Raw genomic sequence first — 15423 nt, 5'->3', positions numbered from 1 at the left:
TGGGTTAACAGATACAAACTACTATGCATAAAATAGATAAGCAATAGGATCTACTGTATAGCACAGGGAACTATATTCAGTATCTCATAATAACCTAAAATGTAAAATAATCTGAAAAATATATACAAGTAATAATCACTTTGTTGTACACTTGAAAGTAACACAATATTATAAACACTTCAATAATAATAACTACATAATGGGGTGGTGCGGGAAGTCTACAACATTTCTGAAAACTGTACCCAGTGCTGCATTAAAACGGTATTAAAGCTGAATAAGGATTACTCCAGGAAGGCAAGAAAGAATCACCACTGAAATCTATTAATACAGATCAATGGCTCATAGAAAAAAGTTAATATGATCATCTAAATACATGTCAATAGGCATTCTAATAAAATTCAACATCCATTTAGAAAAAAAACTAAATAACATAGTAATAAAAGCTACCTTCCTAGCGTGATAGAATTGCTGACTTAACATAAAAAGTTTAAAGACAATGGTTTTCAAACTTTTTGATATTAGGATCCCTTTTTACTCTTAAAAATTACTGAAGAGCTTTTGTATATGTGACTTTTATCTATTAGTATTTATACATTTTTAATAAAAACTGTATTTTCCAAACCTGCCCCTCTCCAAATGAGAGAGACCAGAGGCATTGTTGTACATTTTTTTCCTCTCCAAATTTCTTTATTGCTTGGCTTATTAGAAGATAAACGAATCCTCCTATCTGCTTCTACATTCAATCTGTTGCAATATACTGTGGTTGAAGAAAATCCAGCCTTACACAGATACGCAACTGGAGAAGGGGAACATATTTTATAAACTTTCAGATAATTCTTCTCAGATAATTGTGAATATTCCACTTTGATTCTACACCAAAGCTCAAGAAGAGGCAGTTTCTTAAAGGCTAGCTGCAAGGTGGAATCTAAAACCATTATCAGTGAACTTTGTAAACTCTGTTACATCAAAATCCATCTGTCTACTCTGCACTTTGAACAGATCTTTACCCATGAATGATTCTGTAATATGCATCAGTTACTTGGAAAACCTGATAAAAAATTCCATGGAAACCAGTGAGCTGAAGTGTTTTATGCATACCTCTCAATTCATACAGAATAATAAAGACAAGTCGCTCAGTCGTGTCCGACTCTTTGTGACCCCGTGGACTGGAGCCTACCAGGCTCCTCTGTCCATGAGATTCTTCAGGCAAGAATACTGGAGTGGGTTGCCATTTCCTTCTCCAGGGGATCTTCCTGACCCAGGGATCGAACCCGGGTCTCCTGCATTGGAGTCAGACACTTTAACCTCTGAGCCACCAGGGAAGCTCAATAAAGACAAGTACTCAAGGCTCAAGATGCAATAAGGGCAGTGAGTGAAACCAGCTTTTAATTTTTAACTCTAGGTTTGTGGCAATGAAGAATGACTAGCACAGTTTGGAGCCACTGTCCTGATTCATGCTAAGCACCTGGAGTTTTATACATCATTGCTTTTTCCTGGTCAGCACAAACAGGAGCACAGTGAGAAAAGGGAATGTCTTTATGAAGAAAGTTTTAACCTCGTGGATGTCCTAGAAGCATCTCTGGGACAGCCCCCACCAAGAAGGAGCAGACCACACTTTAAGACAAGAACAGCTGTTCTAGAAACATTACTGTTAAATACAGTAGCTAGACAAGGATAACCACAACTACCACCACTCCAATTAATTCATTAGGCTCTGTAGGGAATATGTAGATCAAATGACAAAACAGTGAAGAGGGTATTTATATCAGAAAAGAGAAGACAAACTTCACCCTACCACTACTGCCTAAGAGGCATGGAGTTTGTCTTCTGGTAGAGAAGACAGATAGTAAGAGGCCATGATGGATGATTAAGTACTGTGAAGAAAGACTGTGGTGTGGGCTCTGAGAGGGGTGGTAAACGAGAGAGATGTTAGAGAAGCAGGTCTGGGCTAGGTCATAGCCGGCCCTTACGGGAGCAGTAAGGACTCCATCTGTTGTTCTCAGTAAAATGGGACCTCAGAGGTTTTTAAACAGGGACTAACAAGCTGACTGATGACTGTTATTTACAATTATTTTTTGACCCAGAAAAATCAGTAAAAACTATAATAAAGTTTTATATATGGTTAGTTTTTATATCTCATAATTCGTTACCTATCAAACAAATACATTATTTTTACTATTTCTCAATGGCTTAAACCTTAGAGAAATACTGGATTTAATTTTAATAGCACTATTAAAAAAACACAATGTCAAGATCTTTCCTCTTATTAGGGAAAAAATATTTAAAATAAGTCTCTATAACAATTTGACTTTCCCCAAAGAACCAATTATAAAAATGAATAAAATTCAAGATGAAATATTCCATTACAATTGCTGAAAGAATCATAATACTATATTCACAACTGTTTTTGTGATCAATCCTTATGATCAGTTTTGAAAGAGTATAAATTACCTCATCAGAACAGGAAACAGCTCTACTCGGTGGGCTGCCTTCACCACTGTATTGTCTTCAGAAATGCTAAAATGTACTATCTCTTCCTTAAAGTTTCTGTCTTCAAGCAATCTTTGTAGGTTTTCCCTTTAAAAACAGAATTTAGCACAAATCACTTAAAACTACTTTTTAAAAATATAATTGAGTAATAAATATATACATAAAAGAAATAGGCATTAAGAATATTTTACATCGTAGCTGACATCCATAAAAGAAAGTCTTCACGCAAATACCTTCCCAAATGGCAAGTTTCAAATTTTAAAAGGTAAGAGGGATCATAGTGAAAGTGAAACTGGCTCAGTCGTGTCTGACTCTTTGCTACCCCATGGACTATATGGTCCCTGGAATTCTCCAGGCCAGAATACTGGAGTGGGTAGCCTTTCCCTTCTCCAGGGGATCTTCCTGACCCAGGGATCAAACCCAGGTCTCCAACATTGCACACGGTTCTTTACCAGCCGAGCCACAAAGGAAGCCCCAGAGGGACCATAAAGGGTTAGTCAATAATTCAGCTGTTTAAAAAAGCATAATATGAAAGCTTTCTTCAGTTCTTGGAACGTAATTACGATGATCCTTAAGTAATCACCAAGATTTTAATGCCATTATATAAAGCAAGAAGAAACGACATAACCTCAACACATATTTTTCAATTAATATTCTCTCTCCTACCTTATTATCCATGAAGAAGCACTCTTAACAAACAAATATATTTCTAGTTTTCATTTCTTACCTGAAAATAGCATTATGATTACCTTAGAAAAGAGGGTTAATTTCCTGGGGCCTTTAAAAAATTATGAGGCTCTTTGGTATAAAGAGTAAAAATAGCCCCCTAAACACCATTTCTTTAGCTTCAAATAACTTACCTGTAAGGGAGAATATGTGGATGTTTATATGTCATTATGCAATCCAGTGTTATTTTTTGTACCATCTGATCCTGATGTAGCAACAACTAGGAATGATATTTTATAAAATAAATGAATGAAGTCAAATATACACATGCCATCAGATAGTAATTTACTTTTACTAATTTGCTAAATTAAAATTCTTAGAACCTAAATTTTTAGATGTGGGTTAAAGATGATTCATGACAATAGCTTTACATTGTCCTGGAGGTAACATAAGATAAATAGAATGTATGTAAGGAACAAAACAAAAACACAACTCTGACACCTGCATCCCACATGCCAAACTCTCAGGTCTGTCTTTTGGCCAAGGCCAATTCCCTACAGGACTTTAGATTTACACCAGCTGGATTGGTCCTGTAATGAGGGAAAGCTCTTATACCATGAAGGTAACCAGAGTCAGTAAGATGCCAGGAAAGACCCAGCTCTAAGGCCTCTCTGATCAGTCCAGATCTTTGCTTCCTGTCGACAACTGAGAATTTTGACTTCTGATTTTATAAACAAGTTATATCTGAATTATAGACAAAATAAGGATAAATTCTGCCAAAATAATGTTTCATTTAAAAAATCTCCAAGTGAAAAGAGAAAATCTTATTTCCCCAGATGGCTAAGAATGACATCCCATGCTTTACTCTGCTTCTGACATCAGTTTTTTTTTCCTTCTGCAACATTTTCTGGAATTTAAGGTCATATACTATAACTGCAACGGACTATTACTCCACCTACTTTCATTCAGTCTACCAGACCCTGAAACGCTAGGGCTCCATAATGCTAACTTGCCTAGCAGTGAAAAGTAGCAGCTCTCTTGGCACAAACGCCTACTCCCTTCTAAAACCTAATTCTCATGAGACAACGAACACTTTGCTACACCCACTGTTAACACAGCCAATCAATGTTTAGTCACCCTCAATTTCTTTAAAATCCACTAAATCAGTACTGTCTAAAACTGTTCCTCAAGGTATAGACAGTATCTGTTAGTTAAAAAAATATATACTTAAAATGTAGAAATCAGCCCTAGTCAACAATTACTGAAAACCTAGACGTTATTTGGGTAAAGAAAATGGTAGAAAAAAGTTCACAACTAACTACAGTGACAAGAATTTATTTTACTTACCTGAAGATACAGCTCGTATAATTTGGATTCCAGATATAAGGCTCGTGGATTTGAAAACTTAGAGAAAACTTGCAAATGAGCAATTAACTGCCTAAAATGCAAAAAACAAACAAACAAAAGATATAGAGAGAAAAACAGAAAAAAGAAAAACCAGATATAAAAACAGACATTATTTTCGTAAGATGAAAGTATCTACCAATTTTCTCTGACAAGTACTCTAAACATCTCAAATACAGTTTCACTGTTAATTACACTAGCAAGTTTTAATTACTTGAATTTAAGAAATCATTCTCCAGAAATTCCAAATCTCAGACAGGCCTTTCCCCGAAATTCAGGCTCCCAACCTCAGAAAATCATTCAGGATGTGCTTGCTAGTTGCTAAGTCATTTCAGTCGTGTCCAGCTCTATGTGACCCCATAGACGGCAGCCCACCAGGCTCCCCAGTCCCTGGGACTCTCCAGGCAAGAACACTGGAGTGGGTTGCCATTTCCTTCTCCAATGCATGAAAGTGAAAAGTGAAAGTGAAGTCGCTCAGTCATGTCCGACCCTCAGCGACCCCATGGACTGCAGCCTACCAGGCTCCTCCATCCATGGGATTTTCCAGGCAAGAGTAATGGAGTGGGGTGCCATTGCCTTCTACCGCAGGATGTGCTTAGAACGGTTTAAATGAAATCAAATATAGAAAGAAAGTAATCAAAACACTAACATATTCCAAAATTGAACACAGATGATTTTTGGAATGATCCTTTTTTTTCTGTCTAGTTTTTATGCAGTAGACAGGAAAGTGGAACATACTACGCTGCCTCACTTTCATATAACATAAAAACTGATGTCAGGCAACAGGGGTCCAAGTTTGGAAAACCATGGCTCTTGCTTACCAAGAAACAGAAAGATAGCACAATGTTCTGTGGTTGGAATTTAAATTTGAAGATGGTGTTGCCTTCAAATAAATGGTTCCATCTAAACAGAATGAGCAGAGAGCTTCCACTGCATTTACATGTTCAGCTTCCTAATACTTAAGACTCCGTGATGCTTTAAAAACACGTGAGAAAACTGTTTTCTGTGTATAATTTAAAAGAGGTATTAAAACTTAAAAAACTGAATGAATAAATTAAGATCTTGAGAAATGTTATTTGCCTATTTCAAGAACCTAAGCAGGGAGAAGTGAAGAGAGATAGAAACCAAGCCACATGTATGGTTCTGCCATTCTGAGCTGCTGACTTTGGGAAAAGTCCCAGAATGTCTCAGCGTCTTATTCCTTATCTCAACAAAGAACAAGACTTCCAGCTTTTCTGCAGGACTGAATTAAAGAAAACAAGTTGTGGTACTTCAGTTCCTAAGAGCTTAGTGAACAACACATTTCTTTGCCTAAGAATAGGCGAAAAAAAAAAAAAAAAAAAAAAGCAAAACTGAAAGTCTTACTAGTTAATAAAAGCAGCCGGAAATTATGACCTCTTTAGATATCGTAGAAAAACAGGGGTAAGGGAAGCACTATTATTACATTCAACCTAAATGCCTGTGACGATTAGTCTTATGTGTCAATCTAAGTTACCGTCCCGGCTATATAACAAAACACTAATCTAGGTGTTGTGACGAAAATATTTTTGTACATGTGGTTAACATCCACAACCAGTGGACTTTAAATAAAGGAGATGACCCTTAATAATGTGGGTAGGCCTCATCGAGACAACTGAAAGCTGGAAGAACAAAAACTGATGTTTCCCAGAAAAGGAATTCTGCCATAAGGCTGTCACATAGAAATCCTACCCCATGAATTTCACATGTAAGACTACAGCATCAAATCCTGCTCCAGTTTCCAACCTACCCAACAAATTCTCTGGTAAGCTCTGACTGATACAATGTCCCTGTAATTATTTATCACTGAGCCTTTGCAGTTTTACAAAACATAATTTTAAAATCTACTGAAACATACATTCCTTCCCTCAACATTTACTAAGTATTTTTCATGTGCCATGTAGCCTTCAAGAGACAAATAGAAGTTAATTTACAGGTTCTCATTAAATACCTACCAGTGAGGGGTGTGTTCCATGGGTTAATAAAATTGGACTATGAATATACTGAGATGGCCCCCAGAAGAATGCGATTATCCATTTACTTACACTTTCAATGATGGTGAATGCTAGCAACATTCTAGGTTTGGCTACACGGGGCAGGGAAATTAATCAAGACATGGAACTTGTCTTTAAAGAGCTTTAAATTTACTTGGAAGATTTATTTAAAAAAAAATTAATATCCAAGGCAAGGAACAGCATCTGACCAGAGGAGCTGCTATCAAAGTTTGAAGGTAGGTAGATAATTAGATAACTTCAAAAGACAGGAAGAGCTTCACTGAAGAGGCAGTGTGAGAACTGCGCCTTGAAGTTATGACTAGAATTTCCCTTGGCAGCAATGAGGCAAGGGCACTGCAAAAAGAATGCTATAGCAAAGGTCCAAGGATAAGAACAAAAGATGTATGAGTGCTTGAGTAGCTTATTCATTCACTCAGCAAACAAATATGAGGACAAACCCTTGGCCAGCTGTTATGCTGAAGCACGTGAAGACAAACGCAGCAGTCTCTGTCTTAGGGGAAGTAGTAGGCGACAGAACACTCAGAGCTGTGGAAAGGCAGGAGCAGAGAGGCTGGGATGTGATCTTTCTCGCCCCTGTGCTTTATACACTATTTCCATCAGCCAGCATGTCCTGTGCCTGGTAAACTTGTTTCTCAGCTCCAAAGGTGATCTCCTCTTTGTAAAAGTCTTCCCTTTGTGGTAGAATTATTATTATTATTATTTTTACTGTGCTCCTGTAACTTCTTTAAAAACATTTCTTCTATTAAAATATTTCACCAGGCATTAGACTGCTTTCAGCTCTGCAGAGGCTAAAGACCTCTGTAGCTCTGCATTTAGCAGAAGAACCTCAATACAGCTGCTGAATGCTAGGCGAATAGATGACTCATGGGAAAGACTCAACAAGTGGGCACATGAGATTGACATGCAAAGTGTTACAGTAACACAGCAGCACCAATCTGGTGAATCCCTGACACTTCAATTCAGACAATCTTTAAGTGAGCTGAAAGCACAGTCCCTTCTTTTTTCTAAGATTTCTAACAATTTAGGTAAATGAATAATCCAGAGAGCCAGAAAGAGAATATAACAGCATGAAAAAGCAAAGAAAGCCAAAAGTAATCAAGACAGAAGTCAAAAGACCAAGTTGAGAGTGCTGACACCCTTGTTTATGAAAGAAAATATGTTCCATTCTGTGTTCCCCTAGCACACAAACATAATGTCCCAGGTGCTATGAAAGCGAACGGCAAAGGTCAAGGCCATTTAACTGCTACAGGGCCCAGGGCTCTCATCTATAAAAAGGTGCTACAAGCAAATGATTCCAAAGTCCCTCAACTCTAACACACTGCAGCTAAACAAGAAAAAATAAAAAATAAGCAAGCAAAAGAAAAAAAACTCAGAACACTGGCAGTTTTCTTTAGGCTGTAAAAGAAAATCCTGGGAAGATGCAGCAGTTTGGTAAATAATTATCTGAGTAATTTCATCTCATTCCTGGCTACTTCACAGGCGGTCACACGAGGTCTCTTCCTGCCCCTCCCGGAGCCCTGACTCTTTCAGCAATGCTGAACCTACTTTGCCGCAGCTCTTCTTGTCTTTTTCTTCTGTGAGGGCTCCTCTTGAGGCCCCAGCTCTTCCTCCAACTCGTCCTCGTCTCTGGCAGCAGTTTCCTCTTCTGCTTCCTCTATTGCCAGCCCTCTGCCTTTTCTTCGCAGATCCTGGGTTGGTGCGACCTGAAGATCTGCTGGGTAATACTCATTGCTACAGTGGAAAGAGATCAGACAGATATCCTAAACGCTTGTGACCAACGTGTGCCCCCAGTTCACAGACTCACACACAGAAGAAACGCCAGAGGCCCCTTAGTGGAGGTCTTCCACAGTATTTAAATGCAGCCTCTCTTAAGGACCTTATTTGACAAGTCAATCACTAACTGCAGAAGAGAGCCTGCTTCATTGTTACACTGTTGAGAATAACTGAAATGTCTATTTTGGACTAAGCTGAAATCGGCCTCCCTGTCTCTGGAACCACAACTCGGGGAGGAGTGTGTAGGGGTAGATTATATTACAGTATTTAGACCATGCTGTATGTGTATCCCAAATACATTGTTTTGAAGATGTCCTTTCAAAAAGAGTGCCACAACAAATTCCAGTCCTCCAGGTATGGCCTGGTAAGACAGGGAGGACTATCAGTTCTGTTGCTTTTGAGGGAAGTCACAATATGACAGACTCGAATGGAATGTCCACACAATGAAAATCAGTAATGCTTCATGTTTTGGCTCCTCTAAGCTTCTGCAGTTGGTATTCATATGTGTTATTGAATTCCATAGCTTAAATTTTGGTCCCCTGTTGTAGGTAACTAATACTACCTTGAAGGCTATTGTTCAGTGCACTACTTTTGTGTCACTTTGAGTCATTAATCTAACAATTATAAATATCTTGTCTATTCTGTGCATGACGCTGGGTTATAGATGTGAGGAAACTGATCAGACTGACTTTAAAGTCCTCACTCAAAAATATGCTGACACATGTTTGAGGACAGCATCCTATAAACACACCTTAAAGAAATATACTACAGGTTAATACACTACACCACACCTGGAGGGCTGAGACACTACCAGGCTCAATGCAGTAATCTTAGCTAGCAGGCTCTTCCCCTTAATAAATTAAAAAAAAAAAAAAGAATGAATGAATGAAATGAACAAAGTTGCTCTGTCCTTTACAAACTGTACCATCACTATTTAAAAACATCCGCATTATACTCTCAACGCTCAATTAACCAAATGAAGTATTTTTATAAATAAGACAGTTCATACAAAGCACTTATAAGAGTGTCTATAAGACACAGCAAGTAGTCATTAAATGTCACCTATTATTAAGATACTGTTTCTATTGTTAGTCATTCATTTCTGCTGCTGGTTTGGGGCTTCTTAGAAAATGTTTACAAGGGATTCACAGTTAGTACTAATATCAAATTATTTGAAAAATATTTAGAAGTATAAATGTATAAGCCCCCAAAAGAAAAAGCCCATAATGTATTTCAAAGCCAGACTTAGAGGTGACTCTTGGGTTTTCCATTAGTTTGGATCATCTATCAAGATATTGTTTATAGGTATTAAGTGCCAATTCACCTTAAACATTTTTTAAAAATTATATCTTTTTAGTCATTATCTTTTTAAACTCAGAGACTCACTTTCTGTTACAGCTTCCTCTCTCCATCCCCACCTCCACAGTACCTAGTCCTAATAGATGTAGATGTTTACATGAGGCTAAGGAGTAATTTATTTCTTTACAGAAAAAGTTTAAAAAATCAACATGACAGGAACTTCATATCCTACTAACACCTTTAATACCAGCTTACATAGGTACAGCTCCTTGAAATTCACAAAACAAATGATAAACATTACTTTACATGATCTTCAAAACAAGGAAAGGAAGCTAAATGTCACTGTTCTTGTTCTAGAAATAAATTAAAGCCCAAAGGGTGAAAAAGAGAAAATCATTACACTACTACCACCGTATCTATTGACCTGTGTGCATCTTTGCTCGTAACCTTTCCCAGAATGAATTATTCATGCAAACCTTTTTATTTATGCATGGGATCCTTTCTCCCCTTACCTATTCAAAGACAGGGCTCTAGCGATTTTACCCCCTCTGGTGTGACTAGTTTCCCCCCACTTTTGGATCACTCACACCAGCATTACATACATAGAGACTGTCTAATTAAGTTAAACAGCAATACCACCAAAGGCCTTCTTTCTATTCCCACACTTCCTTCCACCTATGTCTGCTTCCTTTCTATGAGAACTGTCCATACTTGCTGTTTCCATTTTTCTTCTCCATTTTCTCTTAAGCCCATTTTAATCATACTTTCATCTCTATCAGATTAACCAAAACAACTCTTGTTAAGGTCATTCTAATGGAAACAACCTAGATGTCCATCAGCAGATGAATGGATAAGAAAGCTGTGGTACATATACACAATGGAGTATTACTCAGCCGTTAAAAAGAATTCATTTGAATCAGTTCTGATGAGATGGATGAAACTGGAGCTGATTATACAGAGTGAAGTAAGCCAGAAAGAAAAACACCAATACAGTATACTAACACATATATATGGAATTTAGAAAGATGGCAATGACGACCCTGTATGCAAGACAGCAAAAGAGACACAGATGTGTATAACGGACTTTTGGACTCAGAGGGAGAGGGAGAGGGTGGGATGATTTGGGAGAATGGCATTGTAACATGTATACTATCATGTCAGAATCGAATCGCCAGTCTATGTGTGACGCAGGATACAGCATGCTTGGGGCTGGTGCACGGGGATGACCCAGAGAGATGTTATGGGGAGGGAGGTGGGAGGGGGGGTGCATGTTTGGGAACGCATGTACACCCGTGGTGGATTCATGTCAATGTATGACAAAACCAATACAGTATTATAAAAAAACAAACAAAAAAAATAAACACTGTGGATCCATCCAAAAAAAAAAAAAAAGTCATTCTAAAGTCAAAAGTCAACCCTTATTCTTCATCTAATTGATGTCTTAGAGATCTGATTCCACTGATTACTATAAGAAATACTGAGTGGTCTTAGTTCTTCTATTACTCTGTCCTGGACTCCTCTGCTGGTTCCTTAACCTCAAAATATTACAGTTGGTCCTTGGAAATCTTTTCTCGCTGCATTTACACCCCAGGTGTGACTTCACTCCCTATCTCATAATTTTAAAATCTATCCATATACTGATGAGTCTCAAATTTATTATCTTAAAACCAAACCTTTCCTTTGAACTTTAAACTCCACAATCAACTGTCTACTTGAAATCTCTACTTAGATGTCTGTTTAGTATCCCAAACTTAATATGTCTTTAAACAAAACAAAACCAAACAACTCTTGATCTTCCCCACAAATCAGCAAACTTCTGCATTTCTTCCCATCTCAGTCAATGGTAACTTTCTCCTTCCATTTGCTCAGGCCCAAAAAACCTTATAGATATCCTTATTTCCTCCCTTTTTTCCTTACTGCATACCCACCACCACTCACAACCCCTATCCTACATGTAATATTAGCAAATGCCTTAGGTTAATCTAGTTGCAATTCTTCAAAAACGTACCTTTTTAAATTGAAATCTGTAAAGTGTCCAGAATTCAACTACTTCTCACCATCTGCATTACTCCCACCATGGTCAAGTCACCATCGTTTCTTGCACAGATTTTTGCCATCTCCTCCCAACTCCCCTCCCCAGTCCCTGTGCTCTCACCACTTCTGTCCCACAGTCCATTCTCAAAACAGAAGCCAGAAAAATTCTCGAGAAAACATTCGTTGTGTAATCCTTGTTTAACCTTCCCAAAGGCTTTCTATTCCACTGACAATAAAAACCAAAGTCTTTACTGTCACTTCAAAGCCCCTACACAAATTCATTCTCCTGTTAAATTTTTTGCTCTCACCTCCAACTACTTTCTTCCTGGATCACCCTGCTGTTCCTTGAAAAGGCTGGCAGGCTGTGGTCTGTGGCCTGCCTAACCCAACCCTACACCATTTTCCCATGTAACAAAATGATAACAGAAAATTTACCTTTGATTGACTAGTACTGTTCTATATTTTGCACCCCTTATCTTTAGCGTTTTAAAGCAATCTGACTCTCACAGAGCATATCTAGTCAAAGTAAAACAGTACTCCAGAAAGTTCTTGTTATTCTTTGAGAGCACATTCCTCAGCATCATGAGAAACATTCAAGAGGTTCAAAACAGAGTGGCTCAGTCATTAAGACAGTATGGTACTGGCACAAAGATAGAAATATAGATCAATGGAACAAAATAGAAAGCCCAGAGATAAATCCACACACCTATGGACATCTTATCTTCGACAAAGGAGGCAAGAATATACAATGGAGTAAAGACAATCTCTTTCAACAAGTGGTGCTGGGAAAACTGGTCAACCACTTGTAAAAGAATGAAACTAGATCACTTACTAACACCACACACAAAAATAAACTCAAAATGGATTCAAGATCTAAACGTAAGACCAGAAACTATAAAACTCCTAGAGGAGAACATAGGCAAAACACTCTCTGACATAAGTCACAGCAGGATCCTCTATGATCCACCTCCCAGAATACTGGAAATAAAAGCAAAAATAAACAAATGGGATCTAATTAAAATTAAAAGCTTCTGCACAACAAAGGAAACTATAAGTAAGGTGAAAAGACAGCCTTCTGAATGGGAGAAAACAGCAAATGAAGCAACTGACAAACAACTAATCTCAAAAATATACAAGCAACTCCTGCAGCTCAACTCCAGAAAAATAAACGACCCAATCAAAAAATGGGCCAAAGAACTAAACAGGCATTTCTCCAAAGAAGACATATGGATGGCTAACAAACACATGAAAACATGCTCAACATCACTCATTATCAGAGAAATGCAAATCAAGACCACAATGAGGTACCACTTCACGCCAGTCAGAATGGCTGCAATCCAAAAGTCTACAAGCAATAAATGCTGGAGAGGGTGTGAAGAAAAGGGAACCCTCTTACACTGTTGGCGGGAATGCAAACTAGTACAGCCACTATGGAAAACAGTGTGGAGATTCCTTAAAAAATTGCAAATAGAGCTGCCTTATGACCAGCAATCCCACTGCTGGGCATACACACTGAGGAAACCAGAATTGAAAGAGACACATGTACCCCAATGTTCATCGCAGCACTGTTTATAACAGCCAGGACATGGAAACAACCTAGATGTCCATCAGCAGATGAATGGATAAGAAAGCTGTGGTACATATACACAATGGAGTATTACTCAGCCATTAAAAAGAATACATTTGAATCAGTTCTAATGAGATGGATGAAACTGGAGCCGATTATACAGAGTGAAGTAAGCCAGAAAGAAAAACACCAATACAGTATACTGACACATATATACGGAATTTAGAAAGATGGTAATGATGACCCTGTATGCAAGGCAGCAAAAGAGACACAGATGTAGAGAACGGACTTTTGGACTCTGAGGGAGAGGGAGAGGGTAGGATGATTTGGGAGAATGGCATTGAAACATGTATACTATCATGTAAGAAACGGAAGTGCCAGTCTATGTTCGATAAAGGATACAGGATGCTTGGGGCTGGTGCACGGGGATGATCCAGAGAGATGATATGGGGTGGGAGGTGGGAGGGGGATTCAGGATTGGGAGCTTGTATACACCCGTGGTGGATTCATGTCAATGTATGGTAAAACCAATACAGTATTGTAAAGTAAAATAAAGTTAAAAAAAAAAAAAAAAGAGTGGCTGGGGTTGAGTTACCTGAAAGTACTTTTAAGCCCTAGGCAGACAAAAAAACAACGAACAACAGGGCAAGAAATAACAAGGCCACTGTGCACTGACCTAAGTCAGTATGGCCTTTCTTACTTTGCAACCTGGAATTTTTTATTAAAACCATTTATGAGCTGGTTAGATTTTGATTCATGTAAGAACAAGTAAACACAACTAGTTTATTTGTTATCCATAGAGCCAGTGCTTTAGAGATGTGCTAGTGATTTGAAAAGAAGACAGATATAAGAACTCAGCCAATCTGGGAATTTCACTTTGTACCTTCTCTTCCTCACACACTACTAGCGACATATTCCTAGGAAAGAACACTTACTTGATAAATCTCAAGAAAAGTGGAGAAAGCTCCCTGGACCGAGGCTCTACCCTTTCTGGGAATTTTGCCAGAGCTTGCCAGAGCAAAAAACGAAAATTGGTGTGGTCCAGTCTTTCCTGAAGGTCAGTTTTCAATGTCAACTGCTTGTGATAAAGAGCTCCAACGCTTCCTTCCTGAGTCTGCTCCCAATTTGCATCTCCAATGGACTTCTCCTCATCTCTTGTGTCATTCTGCAATGCTTTCTCTGAAAGAAAAAAGGTCATCATAACCACTAGAGAAATGTTACTAACAACATCTATGTATGTCTTCCAGTGGGAGAATTTCCTTCTCTAGTAATACAAGCAAACAATAAACCACATACAAAGGTTATTAAAGATAATCTATTTCTCATTTCTGTTTCCCAATTTCATGTGTAATTAAGCAACAGTAATTAGGGAATTCCCTGGCTGCCTAGTGGTCAGGACTCTGCCCTTCCACTGTAAGTGGAACAGGTTCAACCCCTGGTTCAAGAACTAAGATCTTGCAACCCTCACCCTTCTCGCTAGAGAAGGCGTTCTCACCGAGGGCGTGCCGTCCCTCCCCCGGACCGTCTCACCTTCAGGCCCACGGAGGCGCTCCGCCAGCCACCAGGCCTCAGCTGGGCGGGAGGGGTCTGCGGTACAGGGAAGCGGACCGCCACACAGGAGCGTGTGCGCCGTCAGGGCCAGAGCAGAGCCCGCGCGTCCCGCCCCCCGCAAGGCCAAAAAATAATTAAATGAACAATCTTTCCCCCCACCCTCAGTTCTCTTCTTTAAATTCCTTTACATACCAGCATGTGTAGCTGCTTTTTCTAGATGCTCATAGTAGACTTTCCAAAACTGCTTGTTTTCCATTTCATGTGCATGAGAACTAAGAGTAAAGATCATAAAACAAATATGTAGTATAGGTCTTATTTTGAGAGATCTCATAGGGGAAAATAAAGTAAAAAAGGATATAATTAAAATATTAAGTTATCCCTGAATGTGAGTCATAAGCAACTTTTGTACTTCTTATTTTTCAAAATACTTACACTACTTAGAACTAATAATTAGGCTTTTGAGAGGGCATATATATTTCCAATCTGACAAAAAGGGTAGACAATCTGAAGACAAATGCCTACAAAAGAATAGATTTCTACAAATGAGGCACAACATATGCATTTTCATATGATTATGACAGTCTTTTTTAGAATTAAAGGGTTTTG

At 38.4% G+C, this 15423-nt stretch overlaps 1 protein-coding gene across 1 annotated transcript in view; it reads right to left on the bottom strand.

Annotated features, from left to right (window-relative positions):
- Positions 1–15423, bottom strand: part of UTP20 (UTP20 small subunit processome component) — an 87716-nt gene that overhangs the window by 48107 nt on the left and 24186 nt on the right. The window contains exons 20-25 of the mRNA XM_069581061.1: positions 15010–15089; positions 14202–14445; positions 8139–8324; positions 4504–4594; positions 3351–3436; positions 2452–2577 (exon numbers count right to left, since the gene is read on the bottom strand). Of these exons, the coding sequence (XP_069437162.1) occupies positions 2452–2577; positions 3351–3436; positions 4504–4594; positions 8139–8324; positions 14202–14445; positions 15010–15089 (813 nt within the window). The remainder of the gene's footprint in view (positions 1–2451; positions 2578–3350; positions 3437–4503; positions 4595–8138; positions 8325–14201; positions 14446–15009; positions 15090–15423) is intronic.

This window comes from Ovis canadensis, chromosome 3, assembly GCF_042477335.2.
Source record: "Ovis canadensis isolate MfBH-ARS-UI-01 breed Bighorn chromosome 3, ARS-UI_OviCan_v2, whole genome shotgun sequence".
NCBI classification, from domain to species: domain Eukaryota; kingdom Metazoa; phylum Chordata; class Mammalia; order Artiodactyla; family Bovidae; genus Ovis; species Ovis canadensis.
The sequence above is the reverse complement of the archived record's forward strand: the minus strand, read 5'-3'. Positions and strand labels throughout refer to the sequence as shown.